This window comes from Protopterus annectens, chromosome 5.part1 (genome assembly GCF_019279795.1).
Source record: "Protopterus annectens isolate FY-2018-M chromosome 5.part1, PAN1.0, whole genome shotgun sequence".
NCBI classification, from domain to species: domain Eukaryota; kingdom Metazoa; phylum Chordata; order Ceratodontiformes; family Protopteridae; genus Protopterus; species Protopterus annectens.
In genome coordinates, this window is record NC_056736.1 from 277,722,292 (window position 1) to 277,747,987 (window position 25,696).

Here is a 25,696-nt window from a genome sequence, read left to right on the forward strand (position 1 = left end):
TTGAAAGTTTTCCAGGTTATCACTTAATAGAAAGTTAGCCTTAGTGCAGTTCCTGGATATTTCAAGGTTAGCTGGGGTTCCAAGTTTTATTTTTTACTTCAAAGACCACCATTTTGTGGTCTGGCCTTACCAGAGAACACATTACACTACAGGGTGTGTAGCACAGTCCCATATTAGTGATAGTATAGTTGCACCCCTGGTTGGTGTATTAACAATCTGTACATCTGGTGTTGTATATGATTCAGTTAATAGTAGGGTAATTAAAGTAGCCCATGAATATGGTATTGCGTTGGATTGTGTGCATTTCCAATAAGTTTAAATACATGGTATGGGTTTTCCTGGGTCAGAGGGGACCTACAGTTTGCAAGAAGTGGTATGTGATTTTGCCTAGGGTGATTTGAATGTGGAGAAGCTGAACTGCACTGTCCTGTTAAACCAGCCCTGAGGTATATTTATTCCTGATGTAAATCTAAACACCCCCAACCTTTAGTCTCTATGTATTAGCTGGTCTAAATGTGTGGAAGGCATTATAACCTTGCACTTTGTGTGCTCTTCGCAGCTTTAAACCACATCTCAGTGACCACATAGATATCAGCATTCTGTTGGGTGAGGAGAGCTTCTAGGGAGTGGAGTATTTTTGTTTAGACTCCTAGCACTGTGCAGCAGCACCTTTAGATTTTCTTGGTTTTGATTTACTGTGTCAGAAGGAAGTACTTTCAGTTTGGCATCAACTAAAAAAATGCACTACGGGGGTGGACAATGTTTTAGCTAATATTTGAAAGCCTACAGGGGAGAGGTGCGGACCATCCCCAGCAAAGCAGAGTGGTCTGTTGACCATCATCTTCCAACTGGACGAATACTGCCCCCCCCCTTAGAAAGACACTGCACCCCCTTACAATAACTAATAATCCTATTTGTTAACCAGATAGACCCACTGGAAACAACAGTCCCTCGTTGGTGGCGACCTGGGATCAATATCTGGTTAAGCAATGTTATCAAAGTCATGCAGTATGCAAACATGGACACAGAATCAAGCCTTGTACCACAGGAACTACAGTTCACAACCTTAACCTCTGCGCCAACTAATAGATTAAAATAATGTGCAATAATGAGATGTGCAACTGTAATGAGCAGGGGAAGCAAGGGCTGCAGTCCAGATGACCAAATACCGATAAGCATATGAAGCATTTCTGATTCTTGAAAGCCTGGCATTGGAGAAGTTCAGCATAATTTGCTTGATTACATCATGACCCGACTCAGGCAACCTAACACACACTGCATTTGTCCATTATGGCAATTATTTGTAAGACAGGAAGAATCTTGTATATTAGATTTTGAGAACTCTGCAAACAATTCTGGTGAAAAAGTATGGTTCTGTGACTACACTCTCCATAACAGATGTTCAAATAGCAGGATCACTGCAGCAATATAATTCCCTACCCATGGATATTTGCTGCAGATGGGCATCTGTCCTACTCGTTCAGATCTTCATGGTGCAGGGGTTAGCGTTGTTGCCTCACAGTAAGAGGTTCTCCGGTTCGATTCTCGGCTGGAGCACCTTATAGGCGGAGTCTGCATGTCCTCCCTGCGGTTGAGTGAGTTTTAAAGACATACAGGTAAGGTGCTTGTGTATGTGTGCGCCTTCTGTGAAGGTTGGGCACCGGACTGGCAACTCAACAATGTAAAAACATCACTGCCAATCAATCTGCGGACTGATCTGCTGTGGCCACCCCTAACCGAGAAAAGCCGAAAGACACTATGGGCCTCCACCAAAGTAGAGGGGGACTTGTCTCCAGCATAAGATGTCGCCCAACATATAAAAAAAACCCAGCTCTCACCAGTTTCAGTTCTTTTTTGTTAGGAAGATGACTAGCAAGAGTGCTTCAAGCTAGAGGCAAACAAGGTCCCAGTCCTCAGTTTGCAAAGCCCTTAAGAACCTAACAAATCTGTTCCCAAGATATCTGGGACTTTTCTGAAATTAAGACTGTGGGATTCCTTTGGAGTGCATGGAGGTGGGGTGTCCAAAGATCAATACACTAGAATACCAACTTTTTTGGCAATTCACAACTAGGAGAGTGGCGAGAGTGTCACAAACAAGGGAAAAGGTAAGTGCGTAAAAGTACTGTGACAGCAGTTCTACTACTAAAACATCTACTGCTATAGTGTGCACTCACAACCATAGTACATTGAGGACTACTGCCATAATGGGAAAATGAACAGTATTACAGCAGTTAGTTGGCCCCACAGGGTGCAGGCACCTGCAGCATACCCTGCAGGACTGCAGCAACAAATCATGTTCCTCACTTTGACTGAAGATCCAGCTTGTAATGTAAACAGAATGCCTGCACAGTGGTCGAGATGACTCACCCTCTGGGCTGATGCATTTCTAAAGAAAGCTGCTGTGCTGGCCACTGTCTCAGAGTAGATTCTCATACATCCCTCTATTTTCTCATAACAAAACATAGTGCATATTGCCATTTAGATAATATCTGGCAAGTCCCTTACTGTGATTTCCTGACAAGAAAGACTGAAGAGCTATTGATCTGGTCAGAAATTCTAAGCTATTTTGTCTTTGCTAAATAATACTGGAACTGACTATGTACATCCTAGCACATACAATAATTATCTCGCCCTCATTTTGGAGACTGGGATAGAAGACAGGCAGCTACATCCTGATTAACAAGAAATAAGGGTTAGTTCTAATGCTCACTCGAGATCCACAGAAAAATACATGGCTCTTTATACATTAGGCCTGAAGCACAGAAAACCTCTTGGCTGAGGTGGTAGCCACCAACAGTATTTTTAGAACAAGAATGTTAGTGTTGCAATGGTGCTGGGCTCAAGGGGAGCTAGGGTTGTTTTCAGTATAAAGTTATACTCCTACAGGGGCTGTGCACATTTCCAGAGTAGCTTGTAATGCAAGATCCCTACAAGACTTATTTTGTTGTAAAATAAGCAGAGTACAGTCCATGGAAAGGCATGCTACAACTGCAGACAGATGCACCTTAAAGGAAACATAGGAAAGGCCATTCTGAAAAAGTTTCACCAGGTACTACTGAATGTCTGCCTCTGTAGTTCCGATGGGGAGAATGCCTCTTGTGCTACAACCTAAGGAGTACTTCCTCTATCGGGAAAAGCAAAGCTTTCTAGTGCTGGGATTTCTGTCCTTCAGCATGTCATGCAGCACTACCTCCACTAAGAAATTGCCCTTAAAATTCTCAGCCTGACACCAGTTAAGGCTGCTAACCTTAATCACTTATGCACGGGTGCACCAATGACCATTCTTCCTGCGTTAGGAGGGTGCATGCATACAGGGAGTTGCAGTGGACTTTCTTTGTTCAGACTACTTGGAGGAACCGCAGCTGCCTTGGTCGCAAAAATTATCCTAAAATAAGTCTAGTTTTTGTCTTTTCTTGCATTCTGCAATTCTTTAGGGGATAAAGCAAAGGAAGGGAAGATGTAAAGGAGATCCTTGCTCAGAAGATGTAAACAATTTGCCGACTGTGCTTCTTTGCATGGACATCTGGAACAGATTTTAACTCAGTTCTTTTAAGTGAAAGTCTGTTATGACTCCCATTTTCTCCATCAGGCTTTGGAAATCTCTAGGATCCAATCTTCATTTGCAGCTGTTGAATTTAGATGTAATCAGCTTATTCTACTGCATTCAGGTCTGAGGGAATGTAGAAGTCCTGCAGATGGTGGCATAACTGGAGGGTATTCGTGTTGACACTCTGAAGTTGGTTTCGGCGAGATTAAAATGCTCTAAAAAAGTCAACCACCTTTGGCAAACATCAGAGGGATCCATTTTTTTTTTGTAAGGGACAAGCCCACCTGAACTATCCATATGGGGAAACAACCTGCCAAGCGTGTATATATCAAGTCAGAGGTTGCACAACAGCAGAGAAATTGACAAACTCCACTGTCAGAAAAAGTTTTGGTGAATTTACTTTCGTCTTTACATTCACAAACTACCTACAGCAAAATCAACAGGAATCAAATAAAGGTCATGTCTAATGTAAATCAGTGTCAGCTTCCATAACTGGTACGAATAACTGCAATCTGCAACAGATTTAAAAGTAACACCTCAAATGAATGACCACCTTGCCTTGTGGTAACAACTTTTTCTCCTATGTCAAGTAATCTTCACAAGATGATTTTCACATTCACTTAAATCTGACATGACTTAAACCAGCCAGGTAGCATTACAGAGTTAAAGCACTGACTTGACTGACTCAGGCAACCACAGCTTGTAGTTTGATTAGCAGCTTGAGTGTCAGATGGTGGTGGCAGCAGGGAATATGGGGGAGAGATTATACTGGACACCTCTCTCTGCTTGAGCTCTGGTAGAGGCTGGAAATGAGAGAGAGGATGTCAGGCTGAGTGGCAGGAGAACAGATCAATCATGACCATCCCTACAGGCTTTGGGTGGGGCACTGGCTCAGAGTACTACTCACTCCACACCCCCCACCTAAGAGAAACTAAGCATGAATAGGAGGGAAATGGGCCTAGGATGAAAAAGCCCTGCAAGCAGCAGTATGACAGCTCCTTGATCATTCCATTCCTCTCTCGGAACCTCGCATCTTGCACTCTTATAACCTACACAAGGGAATCGTGGGACCCCATGTGCACAGGCCCTGCCAGTAAGGACCAGTGAGGGTCACAATGGGGGGGGGGGCAGCAACATGGTTCGAAGAACAAGAAAGATGGGTTATTGTGAAGCCTGAAGTCAGTAGGTGAGAAGAAAAAGCAAGACTTGGACAGGTTCAACGAGAACTCCAGGTAATTCTGCAAATGAAATGGCTTAAATTATGCAATCACCTCAGTATGGATAAAGATAGCCACCCTAGGTCCTCAAGTGGGCAAACACCAATGTTAAACATTTGGTTAATACTCTGAGGACAGACTAAAGGAGCAAGAAGATAAACTGAAAATATTCACATGCTGCCTTGAACCTCTGTTAATGCACATGGTCTTTGTGGATGGGGAATTGCAAGCATGCATCCTGTAAATTTATGGTCACCAAAAGTGCCTGAGGTAACAGGAACTGATAAATCACAAAAAGCACACCACAAACTGTAGGATTAATGTAGAAAACAACAGGACACACTGGTATTAGCTGAAGCAATGCTTGTGGACTTCAGCTGCCCTCAGGAAAACACACAAGTTGGATAAATCAAGGGGAGGTATTAAAGGCCATCTTTTCACAGGACATGAAACAACCTGGAAAAATTATTTTCCCAGCTTGTTCACAGGATTCCTCCCAATAGTTCCCCCTTGGAGGAACTGAGTCAGACCTGTGTCACCTCTACCTGGGCTGGGAGATGGCAAGCATTCCCAGAAAGGAAGTAAAAGTTTTGAACGCTATTTTGTAGCCAGAATAATCTCGCTACACATCTGTCTGTGGTTAGCGTATAACAATCTCCTTTGAAGATGGGAAAGCCTCTCAGGAAAGACGGGGGGGGGGGCAACAGGTGACTTTTTAAAACACAGTAAAGTGCTACCTGCAGATTTACCTCACCCTCCTAAGGGCCTGTCTGCCCCCCTACCAATGCTACTTATCTAGGCTTGCCTTTTCTCAAAGCTTGCTTTTGTTAACTGGTCAGCCTTGGACTGCTTTCTATAAATGAGCCAGTGCTCTACATTAAGTTCCTAACACCTCGGGAGAGATGAAATAAATGCTTGATTGACTCCTGACTCCATTATCTCGCCTTTCTACTGCAATTGTCTGAATAGTTTCTAAGAAGGGGGCCCCAAAACAAACATTCTTATTAAGACAGGCATCAACGGATTATCTGGCAAAGGCTGAAATCGCAGCTAAACATGATTACATGCAACTGGCCCTGGCTGCAGCACTTCTACTGCTGACATCATATTCAACTTTGAGACATACTTCCCACCTTAAAGGTTAATTCAGTCCTTTGTGACATCATAAGGGATCTCTCCCACATCAATCTTGTATCAGTTTAAGAAAACTGCCCCGATATTTGTGGTTTTGGTAGTTAATTATTCTAAAATTTAAGGTTGAAGAGGCATTAACCCTTATATTCTCCATATCTAATACTCTACACTTTCTTTGGCATTAGGGGAGTGTGCTGAGTCGCAGAGCTAGTTGGAATCTCCTAGCACCATCCAGACAGGATAGTTAGATCAGTAGCTGGAATTTTCATATAGATGCTTTCAGTGTCTCATTACCTTGCAAACTCCATCTGTTTTTTTCTGGAAGCTGGGATTCAGGCTCCAGGAACACCATTTTAATGCATCTTTCTCCATTATCAACAGGTCCAAGTGGAGAAGCAGAAAAAAATGTGATTATAAGCCAGCTGCCTTCAGTTAGTGCACTCACACACCTGAGCGCGCACACCACTAAACATAAGAGCTACAAACAAAAAAAAAAAGTTGAGTTGGACAAGTTGATCTCAAACCAACAAAGGAGGGTCCTTGATGTACTAAGGTATCTCTGAAGTTAAACACCTATGCTGTCACGTAAGAGAACCAAACACAAGTGTCAGCTTTGTACATACTTTTGCAACCTTACTCCTTCAGCTGCTACTACATTTACGTATGACTACCTTTTAACCTATCATGGTTAAAAATGTCAACAGGTCAGCCCACAGATCTATGCAATAAGAATGCAAACTTACTAGGTTTTCAAATAAGCCAAATGCTGTTAAGAGAAAAAAGAAATTAGTTTCATCCATTTCTGGACTAATACTTGAGGACTCCTTTGGAGTTTATGCAGGCAAACTCTGGAACTGTCAAGCAAAGCTTAAACTTAATCAAAGTCAAAGTGAACTTTGTCATTCACACCACACAACAGTGCAACGAAATTGCATTACTTTGAACTCAACGTGCATACAACATATACTAATACCAATGCAATAACATATACTAATGCTAACCCAGCAATAACAGTAAGACATTTATGCAGTGCAGTAACAAGTACAATGACATTCACCAAGACTGTCCACTTGCATGTCTTCATTACCTAAAATATTGTGCAGATCAGAATCAGATTTCAAATTGCATGGAATGCTAACGTGGCATATTGCACAGAATGTTAATTTGGCATTGTTAATATTGCACATAAGGTACAAGATTGTACTTTCATAGAGTTATTGCATATGTCTGTAAATTACTGTATTACTGATGTGAATCCTGGTAAAAATATATATTTTTTAAAACTTGAAACATCACATAAATAAAAAATAGTTATGCAACTGGAGAATAAACTATAGACTATTTCCAATGCATACTAGTCCAACCATGCAGCTAAGCCTACTCTCAGCCCTCTTTCCATATAAACCCACCTCCAACCTTATTTTAATGTTACTAGCTACCCATCACCTAGGTAATGCTGTTTGTTTCTTGCAGTTGCACTATCTACTTGGACTATCTCACAATCTGAATCATAAATTAGACTAAACATAGTACTTTTTTGTTAACCAAACACACTCAGAAAACACAACTCTCCCTTTTCAGGGGTGACCTGGGAATACACACTAGTATAAGTGACTTGTAGGCAAATGTAAGCCAACTATCAAAAAGCCAACAATCAAACCCTGGACTACTTGAAGCAGCTCATAACCTTAATTCTCCATACTGTCCTCACTATCTTCTTTCAGCACATTAGTATCAATGCTCACCAACTTATTTTTAAAGCAGTGCTCTCACTGCAGCCAATTCCTAGTCCTGGCATCTCTGCATAACATTATGCTGCCATATACACTTCAAGTGTTGCTTCACTCAAGTAAATATCTCAATGCTGGAACTGTAAACTAACATGATTTATTTAAAGCCCAATATAACCAAATTTGTTTGGATGGCGCAGTGGTGGTGCTGTTAGCTCACAGGTAAGAGGTTTCTCCAGTTTGATTCCTGGCTGGAGTGCCTTCTGTGCAGAGTCTGCATGTACTCGCTGTATTTGTGTGGGTTTCCTCTGGGTGCTCCGGTTTCTTCCTACGTTCAAAGACATGCATCTGAAGTGTTTCTCCCAGGGCCTCCGCTGAAAATTGGCTCTGTTCCAAGTCAGACTTTCCCGGATAACAAATAATAAATAAAATTGCTGAACCTACTTAAACTTAATTTGTAAGCTACACAGCCCCCTCAAACTGCTTAGATCTCGGTCTCTGCTGTGTGCACAACTCTAGTGCTGTATATTAGGTGCTATAAGATAAGTTACCTTCTATGAAGCATCTAGCCAAACAAAAATAAACCTTACTTTTTGTGATGAATCTAGCAAAAACAGGTGAATCTTACTTCTCATTCTGAATGTATATTATTTTGCAATTCAGTCGGTTGCTATTTGGAGTCGCGTTCTCTCCCTGTGCATCTTCAGAAAATTTACTGTCTAGAAGAACTTGCCTGATTAACAAAGGTAAATAAATAAAAACAGTATCTCGCCATTATCTCAAAGGAATACACAATAAAACTTAATGCTTTTTAAGCTTAAGTCACAACAAGCTGAAAAAGTTATCCAAAATGAAACGTAGTTAATCTATGATCACGGTTTGCTAAACATGTGACAAGTTCAGACATATTAGGAAATGTAAGAATTTGGTTTAGTATGCAACATGATTTACAAAGCAGAGGATTATGACAATGTCTACTCATAACCAGACTGTTTGCATGAAAATGGATATCAAGAAATTCACCTAAAGAAACCGCAGAGGTGAAATTCTTAACATCTATTTTGAGAACACATAGCAACAGGTTGTGATCACAGATCCAACCACAATTTGTGTATTACCATTTTAACTGCTACCACTTGGTACTGCAAGGTTTGTTACGTCTTTAAAAACAAAGGAATTTTTACAATGCTGCAGAAAAGTGTGCCACTGTCCATTCACTGTGCCCTCGATTAGAAATCCTTTTAGTTGTTGCCCTCATGTGATCATCCCTCTTTAAATAAACACGGTTTTGTGGCTGCTGAGATGATCACCAGTACAAGCCATTTACAAAGTAAATAAAGTTGTATGGCAGCCATACCTCTCAGTCTTCCTGATTTTTCACAGAATGTCCAGTTTTGCCTCAGTTTTGGTCTGCTCTTCATAACATTTATGGTTCTCTAGAAAATCACGGAGGATTGAAATCACTAAATAATGACAGACATTTGAGTATCAGGCTGTCCTTCAGAAAATGCATGCAAACACAAAATCTTTTATTCTATCAACTTTCTAAGTTTATAACCACTTTTAAAACCTGTCCCAGTTTTTCAGCCCCCCCCACACACACACACACACACAATTATTTTTGGCTTTGTCCAGATTTCTTATGTTAACAGGTTGAGAGGTATGATGGGCAGGGCAAAAAATCCAACATAGTACTTTGCTTCTGACTGCTGCCTCTCTGAAAGCATGAGGTCTAAATGCAACAGTAAGGCTTATACACGTTTGTACAAAAACTTATTGTGCATGAACTTTGCTATTATAAGGATATTTTTCCTTATTAGTAACCTTGTTAACTAATTAAATAACAATCAGCTGTGTATAAAAGGAGGTTTTTGAAACAAAATTGTTATCTGATGAAGGTGGGGAGAATGCTCTCTACCGAAAGCGCTCATTTTTAATAAATCTATTTCGTTTGCTGTTGGTGCAGAGACCGTGTTTGGTGGTGTTTCCTCTTGTCAGCATTTTGCCTCTTGTGTGTATTTCAACATATTTTTCCTACATCTTAGAGTGCACTTTCTGCAATTCATGCAACAAGAAGCTATTTTTCAACAGAAAAGCAAGTGACAGCACAAACCTAAAAGTACACTCCTACTTTAAGTTTGGTTGAGTTTACTCAGTTTTCTTACCTTTGGCCTCATCCCCATCTCTACCATTCACCTATCCCAAAAGCATTTCTTTCACCTTTGATCCACCTCAAACACAATGCTATTTAATATGAAACCAGATCCATGGCATAGAGGGATAAAACACTAACTACAGCATAGGAGCCTGACCGAGTTGGGAAGGGAGGATGGTCATGCCCAACCTGGAGGGTGAAGAGAAATGCAACTTCCAGATGACTCTCTGATGCTGCAGGACAAGAGGAGGATTGTGTGGGACAACAGGACAGACTATCCAAGCCAGTGACCACAGCCGTTGCCAAGGGATGCAAAGTATGCATATGCAAGGGAATGAAAGGCACATGTAGTAACCACCACTGGGGATGGAGTAAGATCCCTAAACAATACACCCTCAGTTGCCAGTATGTTACTGTGGGCACAAGTGACCCTTCATGGCTGTCCAAGTAACATTCTCCAGATGGATCTTACTCAATATACTGGGTTTGTCTCATGTAACTGGCTTAACCTGAAAGTAGAAGGCTTTACGGTCAAGCAGGCATAGAGGAGGGCTTTACAGTCAGCAGGCACATGGGCATAAAGAGAGAAAGAATGTTTAACAGGCTATCATGAGACTTCAAAGATAACGAGCCGTAATGCCTACAATTATGCAATGGGAAAAGACAAAATTCTATGATAAGAGTGCTGGAAACTGCACTTGTGCAAGTAAACTTACTGTAACAGTAGATGTTCAAATGATCACTGCTGCAGTAGCCTTAGCTATACAGGTTACATCCTGCATAAGATACAAGAGCCAGGCAACTTACAAATCACTGGGGCACCTTCCATGCACCCAGTTAGTCAGCTTGAAATGAGCTGACTACAAAGACAGGTTTGGGTGCAAAGCCCTTCACAGCTTTCATCCCACCAGGAAAGGTAGGCTAAGCCCTGAAAGGACAACACTAGGAACAAGAAAAAATAAGTGCCCACACCCCAACATTAACACCACAGAAAAAACAAGGGGCTGAAGGGAGGGAGCAGCTACTGCAGCAGTGACTAATTGTACTGTTATGGTAAGTGTACTTACACACCTGTATTACATTCATCACATTGAGCACTACTGCAGAAGCTTCAGCTATATGGGTAGATTACCCTAGCTTACATTTGGGAGGTGGAAGGGGAAAAGTCCAGGAGCCCCTAAATGAATGGTCCTATCAAAGCCTCCTCTAGACCTAATGAGGGAATCATGCTTGTAATACCTTGTAAATGTATGTGTACAGGACCAAGTTGCTGCTTCTGTAATATTTCTAGAATCCAACCCTTTCCAAAAATCCACAGATAAAGCCAATGCCCTGGGTAGAGTGGGACTTAATCCTGCCTGGGATAGTTCTGGCAAATATAACAAAAGGTAATAAGCTTGAGGAAACCATTTGAAAACAGTCTTATGCCACAGGTTTGTCCCTACTTTATACCTTCACAAGAAATAAACTGATCAGAAGATATGAAATGTTTAGCTCTGTCAACATAGACCTGTTTGTGGACATCCAATGTAAGGACTATCCTTTTTCTCCCTCATTTTTTGATTCAGGAAAAAATGGGGAGATGGATAGCTTGGCTTAAAGTAAATTATGATACCACTTTAGAAAGAAAAGGACTATTCTGAAAGAAACTTTCTGTGGAAAATGAGATAAGAGTTGTCTCACTGGAAGACCTGGCAACTCAGATACTCTTCTTTTTAGTGGTCAGAAATCAGTAAAACAGTTGCCATGTTGAAAATCTCAAGCCCGCCAGATTAACTGGTTCAAATTGAGCAAGTGTTAGTTTCTCTAAATTAAAATCATCAAAAGGAAGGGTCACTAGTTGTCTTGGAAGCCTCTTAAGTAATACCAGTTTGAAAAACATTTTTATACGAGGATGCATGAAAGAGGAAGATCCATGTGCAGCCATGCTAAAATGGATGACTAATTAACTTTGGAGTAGTAAGAAAGGCCACAGAAAATAACTCTCAAACATTGTAAAACCAGAGTAACACTAGCCCTGAAAGGGTGGTGGTTATATAACTGGCACCAACTAGAAAACCTTTTCCATTTATTAATATACGACTTCCTAGAAAGCTTCCTTGCCTCCAATAGTACCTACTGCACATCCTCAGTAAAGAAGTGCCTAAGGGGAATTAAGACCCTATAATCCAGGCAGTCTGTAGAAGTTGATTGGGATCAGGGTGCATCAAACACCCCTGATCTTATGTAAGTAGACCCATTCTGTGAGGAAGTGTGCGGTATATACCCCTTGCCATTTCCAAAAGACGGGAGGGAACTACTGTTGCGTGGGATAAAAGGGAGCCAGCACAATGATCTTGGCAGATTCCTTCTAAATCTTAAGTACCTGGATATTAGTGGAAAGGGCAGAAAAACATACAGAAACATTCCTATCCAAGGGAAAGGAAAGGTATTTGTCTTTCAGGCCTTCTTGCATGGAGCCCTCAAGCAGAATTTTGCCAGCAGATTGTACTGTTAAGAGAGGAGAGACAGAGGTCTGCTTAAGGAACTCCATACAGATGGATCAAGTCTTGAAGACCCCCTGATTCAATTTCCATTTGTGCAGATCTGCTCTTGTCCTGCACAGTTTGGCTGCCACACAACAGAAAGTCTACATTCCATCAGAGCAAAATAGAGTGACATTGTGCTACGAAGCTACATACCAAGCTAACATGTCTAGTCTGCAAAGGGGATACAACCTGGTACCCCTTTTGTTGCTGTACCACATGACTGTGGTACTGTCTGTAACAACTTGATTCAGAGTTGAATGCCTTGATCCAGGAAGCAGCTCTTTTATATTTATATGCTTGAGTATTGTCCTTGGTGTCTCATGCACCTTGCACTTTTTGCCCTCCTGAAATTGTGCCCCAAAGAAAGTTGGAGTATCTGTTGACACTGAATGCTTTGAAGCAGGGGAGACTGGGACTTATGGAAATTTGCTCTCTCTGTCAAGTGATTTCAGTTCTGACATACCCAGCAGTGGGATTTGAAAAGCAAAAGATGTTGGTGCTTGGACCAAAGAGACCTCACTTACCATTTTATCATTCTCATGTGGAGTCTTGGCAGGGGTGTCGTGAGAATCAAATACCAGGAGACCAAAATTCTTGAGGTATTTCCTCACAGTGACTGAAGTCTAAGTGAAAAACTTTAGAAATAAATCTAGATATAGTTTTTTTTTTTTCCTGCAGAAGAAAAACTCTTGGATCTGAGGTGTCTAGCTGACCTCAGGAAAACCATCTTGTCTGAAGGAGTCAAAAAAAAAAAAAAAAAAAAAAAAAAAAGACAGTTGAACGCCATCTTGGAAATCCAGCTTGTGCAAAAGATCTCCCAGCCAAGTAAGAGATTCCTGACACTCTGAAAAAGACTGCAAAGATAGTAAAGTCATCTAAATATGGAAAAATATGGATACCCTGTAGCTTACAATGAGCAATAGCTGGAGCTAAGACACTTTGTGAACACTCCTGGTGCAGTGGACAAGCCAAAGAGCAAGGCAGAAAACCGATAATGAGATCCAACCGCAGAAAACCTTAAAAAATGCCTAAAGTCTGGATGACTGGAGATGTGATAAGCATCTTTTAAATCTAGTGTTTCCAGGAAACAAATTAGGAACAACAGGTTTCAGGTGGAGAAGTGATAGCATTGTGCTCTTGGGCATTACCACAAACAGGTTTAGGGAAAACGGCACTCCCTGGAAGGAGGACACAGACAATGTGCAGTCATGGAAACATGGTTCAGAACCATGGAGAGCACCCCGGCTATCAAAGGCTACAATGTCTTTCAGGCATTTCGATCCCCTCAGCTCAGGATAAAACAGAGGAGGTGTCTCAGTGTTCATAAAGGACAAGTATATACTGCTAGACTGGTCCAAAAAATGACTTGCTTGAGCTGCTCCATGCCCAACTAACCACTGGTTTAACCCCTTATCAAATCTTTGCTAGCTACAGATCCCCTAACAAGAGTCTGGAAAACACCACCTATCTAAACCTACTGGAATCTCCCAACATTCAGCCTAACACCATACTTATGGCAACTTCAACTACCCCTTCATAAATTGGGAGGCTTATACAACCCATATTTCATTTGTTGAGAGGAGTTTGTCAATGCAAACACCCTGGAACAACTAGTTAGTTCCCTAACTATAGGTACAAATACTCTACAACTAGTACTCAAACATGGGGGGATATTGCTCCCTCCCATGCATTAACTACTCCCTGCTAAGATCTGATCACAAAATGATCGCCTTTAGTATTAAAACTAACCTAAAACTCCCATCAAACTCCAAACCTATTAAGAACTCTGCAAAGGCCAATTATCTCAACCTAAACAGCTCATTAACTTCCAAGCCCCTCCAAACCCAGATGACACTGAAGCAGACACTGTTTACACAAAAATGCTATATAACCACATTCATAGCAGCATAGAGGTGTCTGTACCTGTGCGAGTCAAACATATGATTAACAGCAAAGACAAAACACTCTGGTGGACCCCTAGCATAACCAGGATATTCAACAAAAGGAAAAAAATCATCTTCAAAGTCAAGAAGGAACAGACAAAACAGTGCAGAAAGACCCTCACCTGTCTAAATAAACAAGCGAGAGAGCTGGTGAAATCTGCCAACGCAAACCGAGGTAAATATAGTCTTCCAACTGAAAAATAATCATAAGGACTTTTTTTTTTTAAATTATGTTTGCAACCTCAGGGGAAACGCTCAGCAATGTGGCAAGTTAATCATGAATGGCAACAGTTACACCCAGCTTGAAATTAAAGCAAACCTCCTGGCCAACAAGTTCAGTTCAAAATTCTCACCCCATCTCCTCCTAGCACACCCAAATACCCTCAATCTTCCTCCTACCAGTCATTACGAGGAAACAGGTCTTCACTACACTTGCTAAAGCCAAAGACACAGCCTCTATGGGTCCCCACAACATTCCAGGATTCTTCTTAAACACCTTAAAACAAAAGCTACCACGGCTACCAGAAACCCTCTAACCACAGCCTATGGACAGGCTTTGTCTCAGAGGAATGCAGGGTTGCAACAGCTGTCTCTCTGCACAAGGGGGACCTATCAGCTGACCCAGGGAACTACAAACCCATAAGTTTGAAAAGTCTTATCTGTAAAGCCATGGACAGAATTATGGACCTGATCAATAACTAGACAGGGAACATACAAGCATTGGACCAGATGCAATTTGGCTTTGTCAATGGGAGGTCTTGCCAGCTCAATCTAGTGAGCTTCTGCAAGAAAATCACCATGGCTGTGGATGAAGGTAAAATGGTACACATCGCTTATCTAGACCTGGCCAAAGCTTTCAACACAATCCCCTTCTCAGGGAACATTGACAAACTTACTCCATTAAGCATAAACCTCTACATATTCAGGTGGATAGCAAACTGGCTCACTGATGATGGACACACTGTCCAGATAGGTGAATCCACTGCAGATAAGAAACCAGTTACTAGCACTGTACCACACAGCTCAGTGTTGGGACCCCTCATGTTTGATATATACTTCTCTGAACTGAAGGCCAATGTTGGCAGCCTTGAGCTCACCAAGGTTGCTGATGACTAAGCTAGAAGCAGCCATCGAATCCCCAAACGATGTTGACATCCTACAAACAGGCCTAAAAATGACAAACAGCTAGTGCCAAAACCATGGTCTGAGACTAAATGCTAAAAAATGTGCAATCATACCATTTGGTGAATGAGACAACCCTGCAAATTATAATATAGATAGCATACCTATAAAAGTAGACCAGGTGGTGAGGGACATAGGAACTCGTATAGATAGTAACCTAAACTTTTGACCACCAGGTAGCTACAGAACGGAGAAAATCCTGTGTGGCTCAACTTATAAGTAAAGGCATGTCAAAGGACATCACAGTGCCATTGTACTCGGCCCTCAAGCCCATAATAGAGTACAATGCTCCCTTCTGTACACACCTAACCAGGCACTTGTATTAAATGGAGTGGTCCCAGTGGTTTCTCACGAAAAGAAATACAAAGCGCAATACACATTTTATGCGAGCCGAATAAAGACCCTACCCATTTAACTCAGTCTCATATCATTTATTGAGAGGTGAATTATGCCTGACCACAAGGCATTCTCTGATCCAGCCCTGAAGAAAAGGTGGCATATTCACAAGAAAAATTATATTAGGGTTACATGCTCGACAGACCTGAACCTTATTTGTGACTAACAGAACTTGTTGGAAAGACAGATTTGTATCCCAAAGGCTACTTTATCTATGGAATAAACTCCCAACTTTGTAAAACAAAGCACGTCCCTCACTGCCTTCAAAAAGAATTTGGATAAATGGATGGGGAACCATAAATTCACTCCTGGGGTACTGCCCACGTCCCTTATAGACAAAGGCAGTCTGTAAAATGACTCAGGGCTCCAACACCCAAAGACCCACTACCCCAATACTACCTCATCCCATATACGTGGAATTAAGACGAAATATTGTCACATCATCGGTAATACTGGCTAGGCTAGTAAAGGCTCTTGCGCCATTAGCCTAGTAATCCCCTATGAAAGATCCAGAACTAGTCTCCAAGCATTTTCTTTCTTTGTCACAAACAATATTCCCAACCTGGGTTGGAGGTTTTATCACTCACTGGGACGATGCGTGTTTAAAGACAGAAGGAAATGAAGGAGTCTGGTTGATGAGCAATTGCCCCTTGGAAAGCAGTGACTTCCTCCCGCTGTCATCTATAACCTTTGATAAAGGAAATTCAGAACCCATTTGTCTGAATATATCTGTTGCTAAACTGACAAGTGTTGATTCAGACTGTTTTTCTGCCTTTTCCACCCACCATTACTTCATTATTACCATCCACTTCCTCATGCCCTGTACAAGTCAACCAGCTACTCCATGGACCCCCCCCACCCGAATTTATTCCAGAATATCAGATAGCAACTAACCATTACCTTTCTTGTTGTCCAACCTGGTAAGCGGGGCATCTGTGCATCACACAATGGAGTTCCCAATGACAAGAGTATTAAGTAAAGTTTATGCTTGCCGTACGGGTTTTGCACATGGGGGACCATTAGGTGTAGGCTTATGTGAAATGCTTGGTGCTGTTTTTGTTGTGTGCTTTAGTGATTGCTGAGAAACACTGTTACCATTAGGTGGCTCTGGAAGTCAGAGATTTGGGAAGTTTGTATTTTTTTTTTTCTGAGGGACTGAGAAACCTCAGTGTTCACCCACTCAAAAAAACTGCCACATTCTGGAAATAGTCTCATTGAAAGGGAATCCCACACAGGAAGAATCAAACATTTTTTTGATTCAGTGACTGAAGAGGAGGAAACATTGAATCTGTTCCTTCAATCTTCCTGTCCAGATTCACAATCTTGAATCTCATCAGGAAAAGAGGTATCCCTCACTTTTACCAGAAACCACCTTACAAGAAGGATCAATATCCTGAACTAAATCCTGAGCCAGACCCAGTAAACTACTCCTGTCTAAGGAGATTTAAGGAAGAGGAGCTACATGTTTAGTTTTATGTTTCTTCTTGGCTGGAAAATGGTGTCAACAGTGTTATTAATGGCAACATCAGCTACCTCAGGGATGGGTAGAACATTCTGAAAAACAGAGAAGTTTTCCCAGCTCCCTCTCCCAAGAGCAACAAGAGTGGCTCTCCCTTGCCCAATAAAAGGAACCGAACGGCTGCAGCGAACATAACTAACCCCTGGTCCACAGTGGCTGAAGGTGCCACACAAAGGGGATCTTGGGTAAAAGATGAGTGGTCTGAAGAACAAGCTATGGCCACAGCAGAGTCACCCACCTGCAGATAAAGCAAACTGCTAACCTGCTGTGGTGGTAAGGGCTGTTTGCTTAGCTTTTTCTTTTTGTGGATGGAAGGAGGACTAACTGTGGGACTGGTAGTTTCTTTCACAGTCAAGCCAAAAACTCTGCCACTTTCCCAGGGAAAGCAAACAGTAAAACCTGGTAAAAATTAGTCATTAAAAGTCCCCAATGACATGCTTCTATGTACACCAGTCTGGCATTCACATATCTGGTTAACTGTGAAGCATCATGATTGCCATCAGTATTGGTGGTAGCGGTATATACAGCAACCAGCCTAGAAAATCACTGCACTGTGTCAGTACCTCAACAGTATAGGCAAACGTACAAATCTATAGATAAAGCTGGACAGTAAAATGTTTGCATCACTTACTCTGGTAGGAATTCCAGCTCTTGCTGCTTTCTTCAGCCCTTCCACACCAGGCTTATTAGAAATAACAAGTGCTATCTTTACACAAGCTGACTCCTTTGCATGGTCTATTAGAGCCTGAAGATTTGTACCTGTGCAAAACCAATGTAAAAAGAAAAAAATGGTTATGCATTGTACTTAATCATTTCACATCTTCAAATCATCTCAATAAGCAAGTATTACAAAAAAATCAGCCAAATATGGCAATCCAACAGCAAATTTTTTATATAATTCCATATGCAGTGCACTCCCCTCCTTTACTAAAAACACTCTCCCTTCCTTCACCCAACTGGACTGGATTTTTCCTGCTGAAAGGGAGCTACTGGGTCCATGAAGGCTCACAAGTCCCCTCCTTGGAAGCACACCAGGACCATCAGTAGGCAGAGTGAGTGTCCTGTACAACCCATTCATTTCCTACCAGAGGGGGTTGGTCAAGGCTGTCCATATCAAGGCAGAGACCATGACCATCCCCCTACCAGGAGGAGAGCACCACTATGGACCATTTGTTCACTGGAATGGACACACCAGTCTCACTCCTCAGAGATGAGACCCAGGTTGCAGGTAGTGGGTTACTATAAGTCAGGAGAACCTTTTAATTCCCTCAACAGATCTCTAAATTTCAACTACAGCTGCCTAGCCACAGGAAGCCCATATTCCTCTAAATGTCTTCTATAGCTCATTGCTGCACACCTCTTTGCTACTTAGTGTTCAGCAGGTCCATTTTCCATGGATGTAATACCAAGAGCCAACTCTGTAGTACTCAAGTGGTGAGCCACAGCTGCCTCTCCCACCTGCAAGGGGAAGTAGAAACTACTCCTCACTCCCATCCTCCACACCTCATATGGGCTCAGGAATCTTTAATCCCTAGTGTTACATCACAAAGAACTGTGAAGACGCCATCTCAAAGTACTCACTTTCAAAGAAGCTACTTAATACACTTCTATAAAGGTACAGCTTTTTACTTGGCAGGAGACAATTCATTAAACTGCTTCAGCTGCCTTTGTCTTCTGTGGCCTGCACTTGACATGTGACTACAAGTCACACAAATTTTTGGTGCCAGAAGAAAGCTAAAAGTTAGCCTAGTATACATCTATGAACCCAAATACTGTTCAAATGACCATACAGCCTTTTGCAAACAAACCAATGTAGACCACCACTGTCCAACGATAAAACACTGATTTAATATGATAAAACAAATACAAACAGGCAGTTTTAAACACAGATGAGCACTTTGGGGCTGTGCCCTTCAGATAAAAGAAAACAGTTTTAACCACATTTAAATATCTAGTTTAATATCACTTCAGCCAATCAAAATTTATATTGCACCCTCCTATCTTTGAGGGTGGGTTTCATGGGAACAAATTCATTTAGTCCTGGTGTCCTATGGGCTAAAAGCTCAATTATCCACCTTGCTTCTTCTCCCTCAGTGGCATCTACTACGCTACCCCTTCTCATATTGGGAAAAACATTAGTGATTGCTCTGAATTTAAACTGATGGTCATTATTAATTTCTATATGTTTATAAAGTGCATTATGCATATTTTTAGTTCTTATGCATGAAAGATGTTGCAAAATTCTAACTTTAAACATACTTGTTTTTCCCACGTAAAACGCTGTGCATTGCTGACACTCAGCCAATAAACTATGTTCTTTGTTCTACAGTTAGCTTTAGCTTTAAAATAATTTTCCTGTTACTGAATGCTTAAAAACAGTCTCTTTATTAATGCAGTGACATGCTTTGCATGACCCACATATTTTAGTACCTACTTGACAAATAGACCTTTTCTTTTGACTATTCTTTTCTTGTGTTAAGATGTCTTTCAAATTTGTATTTCTTCTAAATCCAGATCTAGGTTCTGTCCCTATTTCTTTTATCATCAGATGAAAGTATATGCCGATTTTTCTTAATAATGTCACATACTCCATGTATATTACTACTATACGTAAATGTCGTTCTAATGGGTGCAAATCTTTGACCATGTTCCTCCTCTGATGGATTTAACTTAAATGTGGGTATAGATCTTCTATGGGCATTACCTTGACATAAGTCACTTACTAATATAACTTCTCATTATAGCCTCTGTTTCTAAAGATTTGTTCCATATTCATCATTTCTTCTTCAAAATCACTATCTTTAGTACATAACCTTGAGGCTCTGCTTATCTGACCCCTTGATATGTTCTTATATGTATGTCTAGGATGCATACTGTCATATGCAAGTAAAACTGTTTTTCCAACACTCTTTCCGGAACAAGGAAGTAACAAAACCGGATCTTTTCTTGTTTAATTCTTACATCCAAAAAATCTATAACTTCATCTGAACATGTGAGAAAAAATCTGAAGAAAGTAGTGGTATGTTCCAAATATTCTATGAAAAGTAGGAGTTCACTCTTGTTCCCATGAAACCCACCCTCAAAGATAGGAGGGTGCAATATAAATGTTGATTTGACTGATTGGCTGAAGTGATTTTAAACTAGATATTTAAATGTGGTTAAAACTGTTTTCTTTTATCTGAAGGGCACAGCCTGAAAGCGCTTATCTGTGTTTAAAACTGCCTGTTTGTATTTCTTTTATCATATTAAATCACTGATTTATCGTTGGACAGTGGTGGTCTACATTGGTTTGTTTGCAAAAGGATTTTTATGTACTTTTTGGACCTTTAGTCAGCTTTCCCACTTTGTTTTGTTTGACCATGCAGCCTTTATAAGCCTAGCTATGCAACCCAACCCCAGTTGTATTCCCATGTACCTTGGGTATGTATTATAAGAGGTACATTAGTTAGGAAATAGCCATGGTTTGCATGTTCGGGTAATGTTAATTGGGGAATATTTTATTTACTGTTGGGCCTTTGCCCATCACAGACATGGGGCCACAGTGAGGGGTGAATTTATGATTTCCCATCCAATCGTCAATGTTACTATTGAAAAGGCTAGAGATAAACTCTGCTTCACATGGATGGAAAGCCTATTTCATTGGGCAGGGATCCTCTGAGGCACAGTCTCACTAACATGTTCGATTTAGGCTGCAGGCAAAGTTTAAATTCATGGATCTAGTCTCTGTCCAGAAGATCCATCAGGGCTGGATCGGAGGATGCCTTATATGCCAGCTATAGATCGCCTCTCAGTAACTTGTGGAAGACAGTCGAGAGACTGGGCTTTAATGTGATCTGTGTATGACAGTGTTAATACCTTGGATTGTCCTGGAGAAGGACCTCAGTGGGCATTCCAACTGCTGCAAATGCCTAGTCAGGTACATGTTGAACGGTACATTATACTCAATGATGGGTCTGAATGGTACATTATACTCAATGATGGGTCTGATAACAGCTGAGTAAAGCGGTACTACAACTTCAATGGATCTGGATGTCATACCCTTAACAATAAGTTGGCTGACACTGAAGGATTTTCTTACTATCTTTACTAAGTGTTGGATGAAGACCAGATTACTGTCTACATATGGTCTCAGATCCATAACTACTAGGTGAACTCTTGGGGGTGTTTTATCAATGGAGTGACTAATTTGGGTGAAGTTTTCCCAAAGGACACTACAAAACTGTGGCTCTGGCACTAGGCATTTGTCTGCATTAGACCATCTTGCAAGATGTTAGTGTCATGGGGGTAGGGGGGAGGTCTGTGATAGCTCCCAATTTATAGTCATCTGTGCACTTGGTGAGCCAGAGGCCGTTGAAATTAGCTTTGACTTTGGAGAAGTAGATGCTAAACAGGAGCGGACCCAGCACAGAGCCCTGAGGTTCCACTGGTGACCAGTCTCTTGGTGGTGGTCTCACCAATCCTGACTTCTTGGACCTGATCAGTGAGCCAGCTGGCAATACAGAAAGTTATACAGGGATTTATGCTTAGTTCAGCCAGTCGGTTAACAATACCAAAGTGTGGTATCGTATGGAACATCTTAGCCAGGTCAAGGTAGGTTGTATGTACAGCTTAAAGCTTGGTTACTTCAATAAAACTAAAAGTGTAACCAAGGATTAGGGCGAAACACAGCTCTAAAAGGTAATAGAATAAAATGTCACTTATAAATCTCATCAACCTCCAGTCAGCACAGCAAGTCCAAAAAAGAGATTTACTTCCAAGTTAAAAATCCGTTTCTTTTATTACAGCAGGTACCAGAGTTAGCGCTTTCACCTTGCGGTTTCATCAGACTCACTACAAAGTACAAAGTCAATGAGTCTTTTATTATATTTATTGCTGCTTGGACTGGGCGTTTACCTTGTTCCATATCTTCACACTTTTATTATATTTATTGCTGCTTGGACTGGGCGTTTACCTTGTTCCATATCTTCTTCATTTATTTTACTTCAATAAAACTGTTGGCTGCTCAGGGTGGACTTTACTTCAGTATGTACAGTTTTCCCCTTATGTATTGCCCTGGTGATCCTCTTGAAGTCTGCCAGGTTGAGTAGGCAAGACCTTCCCTTGGCAAAGTTGCCACTGTCATGGCTGATCATATCCATGATAATTTGTTCCACAGCTTTGCATATTACACTTGTCAGACTGATAGGTCTGTAGTTTCTGGGTCTGGTGATGGCCCACCCTTGTGAAGAGGTATGACTGTTTCAGTCCTCCACTCCCTTGGTACATAACTTGTTTTGAGGCTATAGTTGAAAAGTGCCTCAAGTAGTCCAGACAGATCAGGTTTTACACTATATAGCAATAAGCTCAGCATATCGCTGGGGCCCACTGAAGCAGTGCTTTTGGCCTTGGTGAGTACTGTCAGGACCTGCTCCCTGCCAGCAGTTAGGGGGATATGCTATAAGGGATTTCACTGCGGGTATTGGGGGGGGGGGGGTAGTGTGAAGTTAGAGCTAAACTTGTAAGCCAGCAGATTCGATGTCACCCTGCTTAGAGACAGTGGTGCTATTTACTACCAGTTCAGCACACTACTCTGCATTACCTTTAAGGTTCGGATGTAGATGAAGGCGGCCTTGTAGCGGGGTCTTTAGCCTGAGAAGCAATCCTAACCTTGTAATTGGCCTTGTTGGATTTAATTAGTCCTCATATCTTGTTGCTTAATCAGCAAGCTTATGTCTTTAGCAGCACTCTTCCTTGTTGGCAAGTACTATGTCTAGTACATTTGAACCTCTGGTTGGAGCATGTATTATCTGGTCCAGGGTATGTGTTAATAAAATCCAGAAAATGTTGCATCCGAGTTTGAGACCGCATAGGTTTCCCATTCTATACCAGGATACTTAAAGCTCACCATGAGGAGAGTATTTGGTTGGATGAAGAGTCTCTCCAGTAGGTCTACATATGAGACTCTTGGGATATAGATGCTACCCGTACATTGCCAAGATGTGGTGGACGACGTTATGGTGACTAACACATGGATGAACTCCAGGGCATCATCCTGTGTAACCATTCCGAAGGTATATTTGTTGCTGATGTGGACTGAGACACCTTCCATCTTTAGTCCCTGTATGTGCTGCTGCTGGTCTAAATGTGTGGAAGACACTGTAGCCTTGCACTGCCAGAGTGCTTCCTGCAGCTTTAAACAAAGGTTTGGCAACTATACAGATGTCTATATTCTCCACAGTGGAGATAACTTGTAAGGAGTGAAGTTTCATGTTGAAGTTCCTAACACTGATCATTAACACCTTAAGGTTGCTCATAGTTTTTTTTTTGCTGCTATGTTAGGTTTGTCATTTTGGCATTGCCTAAAAAGGCTCTGGGGGGGTGGGGGGTTGGGGTGGATACAGTTTTAGCCAGTATAAAAAAGCACAGGGAGACAGGTGCAGACCATCTTTGCTAAAGTAAAATGGTCTGATAACCATGTTCTCTCATGCTGTTAAAGCAAACAAACGGAAACCAGTAAAATGCACAAAAGCAGTCCAGACAAGCACCGTAAAGCCCAAAAAAATGTTAAAGTCCTTATCGTGAAGGCTGTTTGCAGTACAAGCTGCAACACTGAAATTGAAATCCACTTGCACGTATAAAGCCACACTGAAGTCGGAAAAAAACTTGAACCTTAACGCACTTTATTATTAAAACAAGCGTTTTCGCTGTGGTTAAAACTACAGCTTCATCAGAGGCAAAAGTAGAATGCAGTGTCAGAGTCAGGTTTTTATACAACACACCCTCGCCTTAATTAGTAATGCAATCACAATGAAGGTGTGTTAGCAGCATTTCTTGCAAAAGTAAATTCAGGGAATGAAAGCTCTGTTTAGGAGCATTCTCAAAAGTGTGTAGTTTCATACTTTTAAAACAGTTGGAAACCATGAAACAGCAGTTTGTTACGTTCATACACCAAACAAATGTGCATTAAAAGCATGAAAGTGTGTAAGAAATATATACACAATAAAAACAGTCTAAAAACAATGCATAACAGGTCTGCATATAAAAATGTATATAGAAAAGTGTTTGTAAACAGGATACAGTTTTAGCCAGTATAAAAAAGCACAGGGAGACAGGTGCAGACCATCTTTGCTAAAGTGAAATGGTCTGATAACCATGTTCTCTCATGCTGGCAGATATTTAATTCCACTGGAATGACAACAGAATGTTAGTCAATTGCTAAAAAATCAATCATTTTTGGTTCACACTAAGGCATCATCTTTAGTGCAAGTAGCATGCTGCTGAATGCAAGGCACATACCACTCTGACACATTCCAAGAAATAGAAAAGTTGTGTAAAATCTTACCATAACCACAGATGTCCTTCTCTTCCATGTTGCAGTATTCTAGTTCTGGGATTTCCTGCTGTCAGGCAACTCGTACGTCGGCTCCTACACAAAAGCTTCAGCTTGGCTGTTGCAGCTGCGTGGGATGTCACACGCAAGGCCATAAAACTAGGGGACTTAAATGTGACATCTGCACGCACAATCTTCAGAACGTGAAGCTCATCATATAGAGTAGAAGGCCCAGCAGGAGAAGATGCCAGTGGTGTCAGGTAAGGGACCCTGGGGTCCTTCTGTAGTATAGACAGGTCCAGGGTGATGCTGGGATGAACGGAGAACGATGAGGGGGTCATTGGTGTGTGGGAAGGAATACTGTAACATGGAAGAGAAGGACATCTATGGTTATGGTAAAATTTTAAACTATTCTATGTCGTCTTATTCCTATGTTGCAGTATTCTAATTGTGGGAGAGTACCACTGCTTAGTTGGATGCAAGGGTGGCAGAGGCAGAAGAGGATTCTACAAAGCCCTGCAGGATTACCCTAACGAATCCCGCACATGCTCTGGAGACTGTCTAGCTTGTAATGTTTGGTGAAAGTGTGGATAGTGGACCATGTGGCTGCTTCCATAATGGAAGCCATGTGCAGACCTTTTAGGAAAGCCTTACAGGTGGACATTGCCCTTGTGGAATGGGCCTTTACTCCCACTGGGGATTTTTTTCTGTGGTGGGAGTAGCAAAGACAGATGGCTTTCTTGATCCAACATGCGATGGCTTGTTTGGAGACTGCCTTGCCCAATGCTCTGGGATGGAAGGAAACAGAATTGTTTAGATTTCCTAATGGATTTAGTTTTGTCCAGGTAACATCTTAGTTGCCTGTGTAATTCCAGGGAGTGGAGTATCCTCTTCCCTTCATTTGTGGGAGGGGGAAAGAAGGTGGGCAGGTGGATAGATTGGTTTAGAGACAAATCATTGACCACCTTGGGCATAAAGGAGGGGTTAGTTCTCAGGGCGACCCTGTCCTTGTGGAACGTGGTGTGGGGGGGAAGCC

General features: G+C 41.5%; 1 protein-coding gene across 1 annotated transcript in view; it reads right to left on the reverse strand.

Moving 5' to 3' along the window:
* GART (phosphoribosylglycinamide formyltransferase, phosphoribosylglycinamide synthetase, phosphoribosylaminoimidazole synthetase) overlaps window positions 1-25,696 on the reverse strand; it is a 1,783,038-nt gene that overhangs the window by 131,685 nt on the left and 1,625,657 nt on the right. Inside the window, exon 19 of the mRNA XM_044072949.1 lies at window positions 17,983-18,110. Coding sequence (XP_043928884.1) covers window positions 17,983-18,110 — 128 coding nt within the window. The remainder of the gene's footprint in view (window positions 1-17,982; window positions 18,111-25,696) is intronic.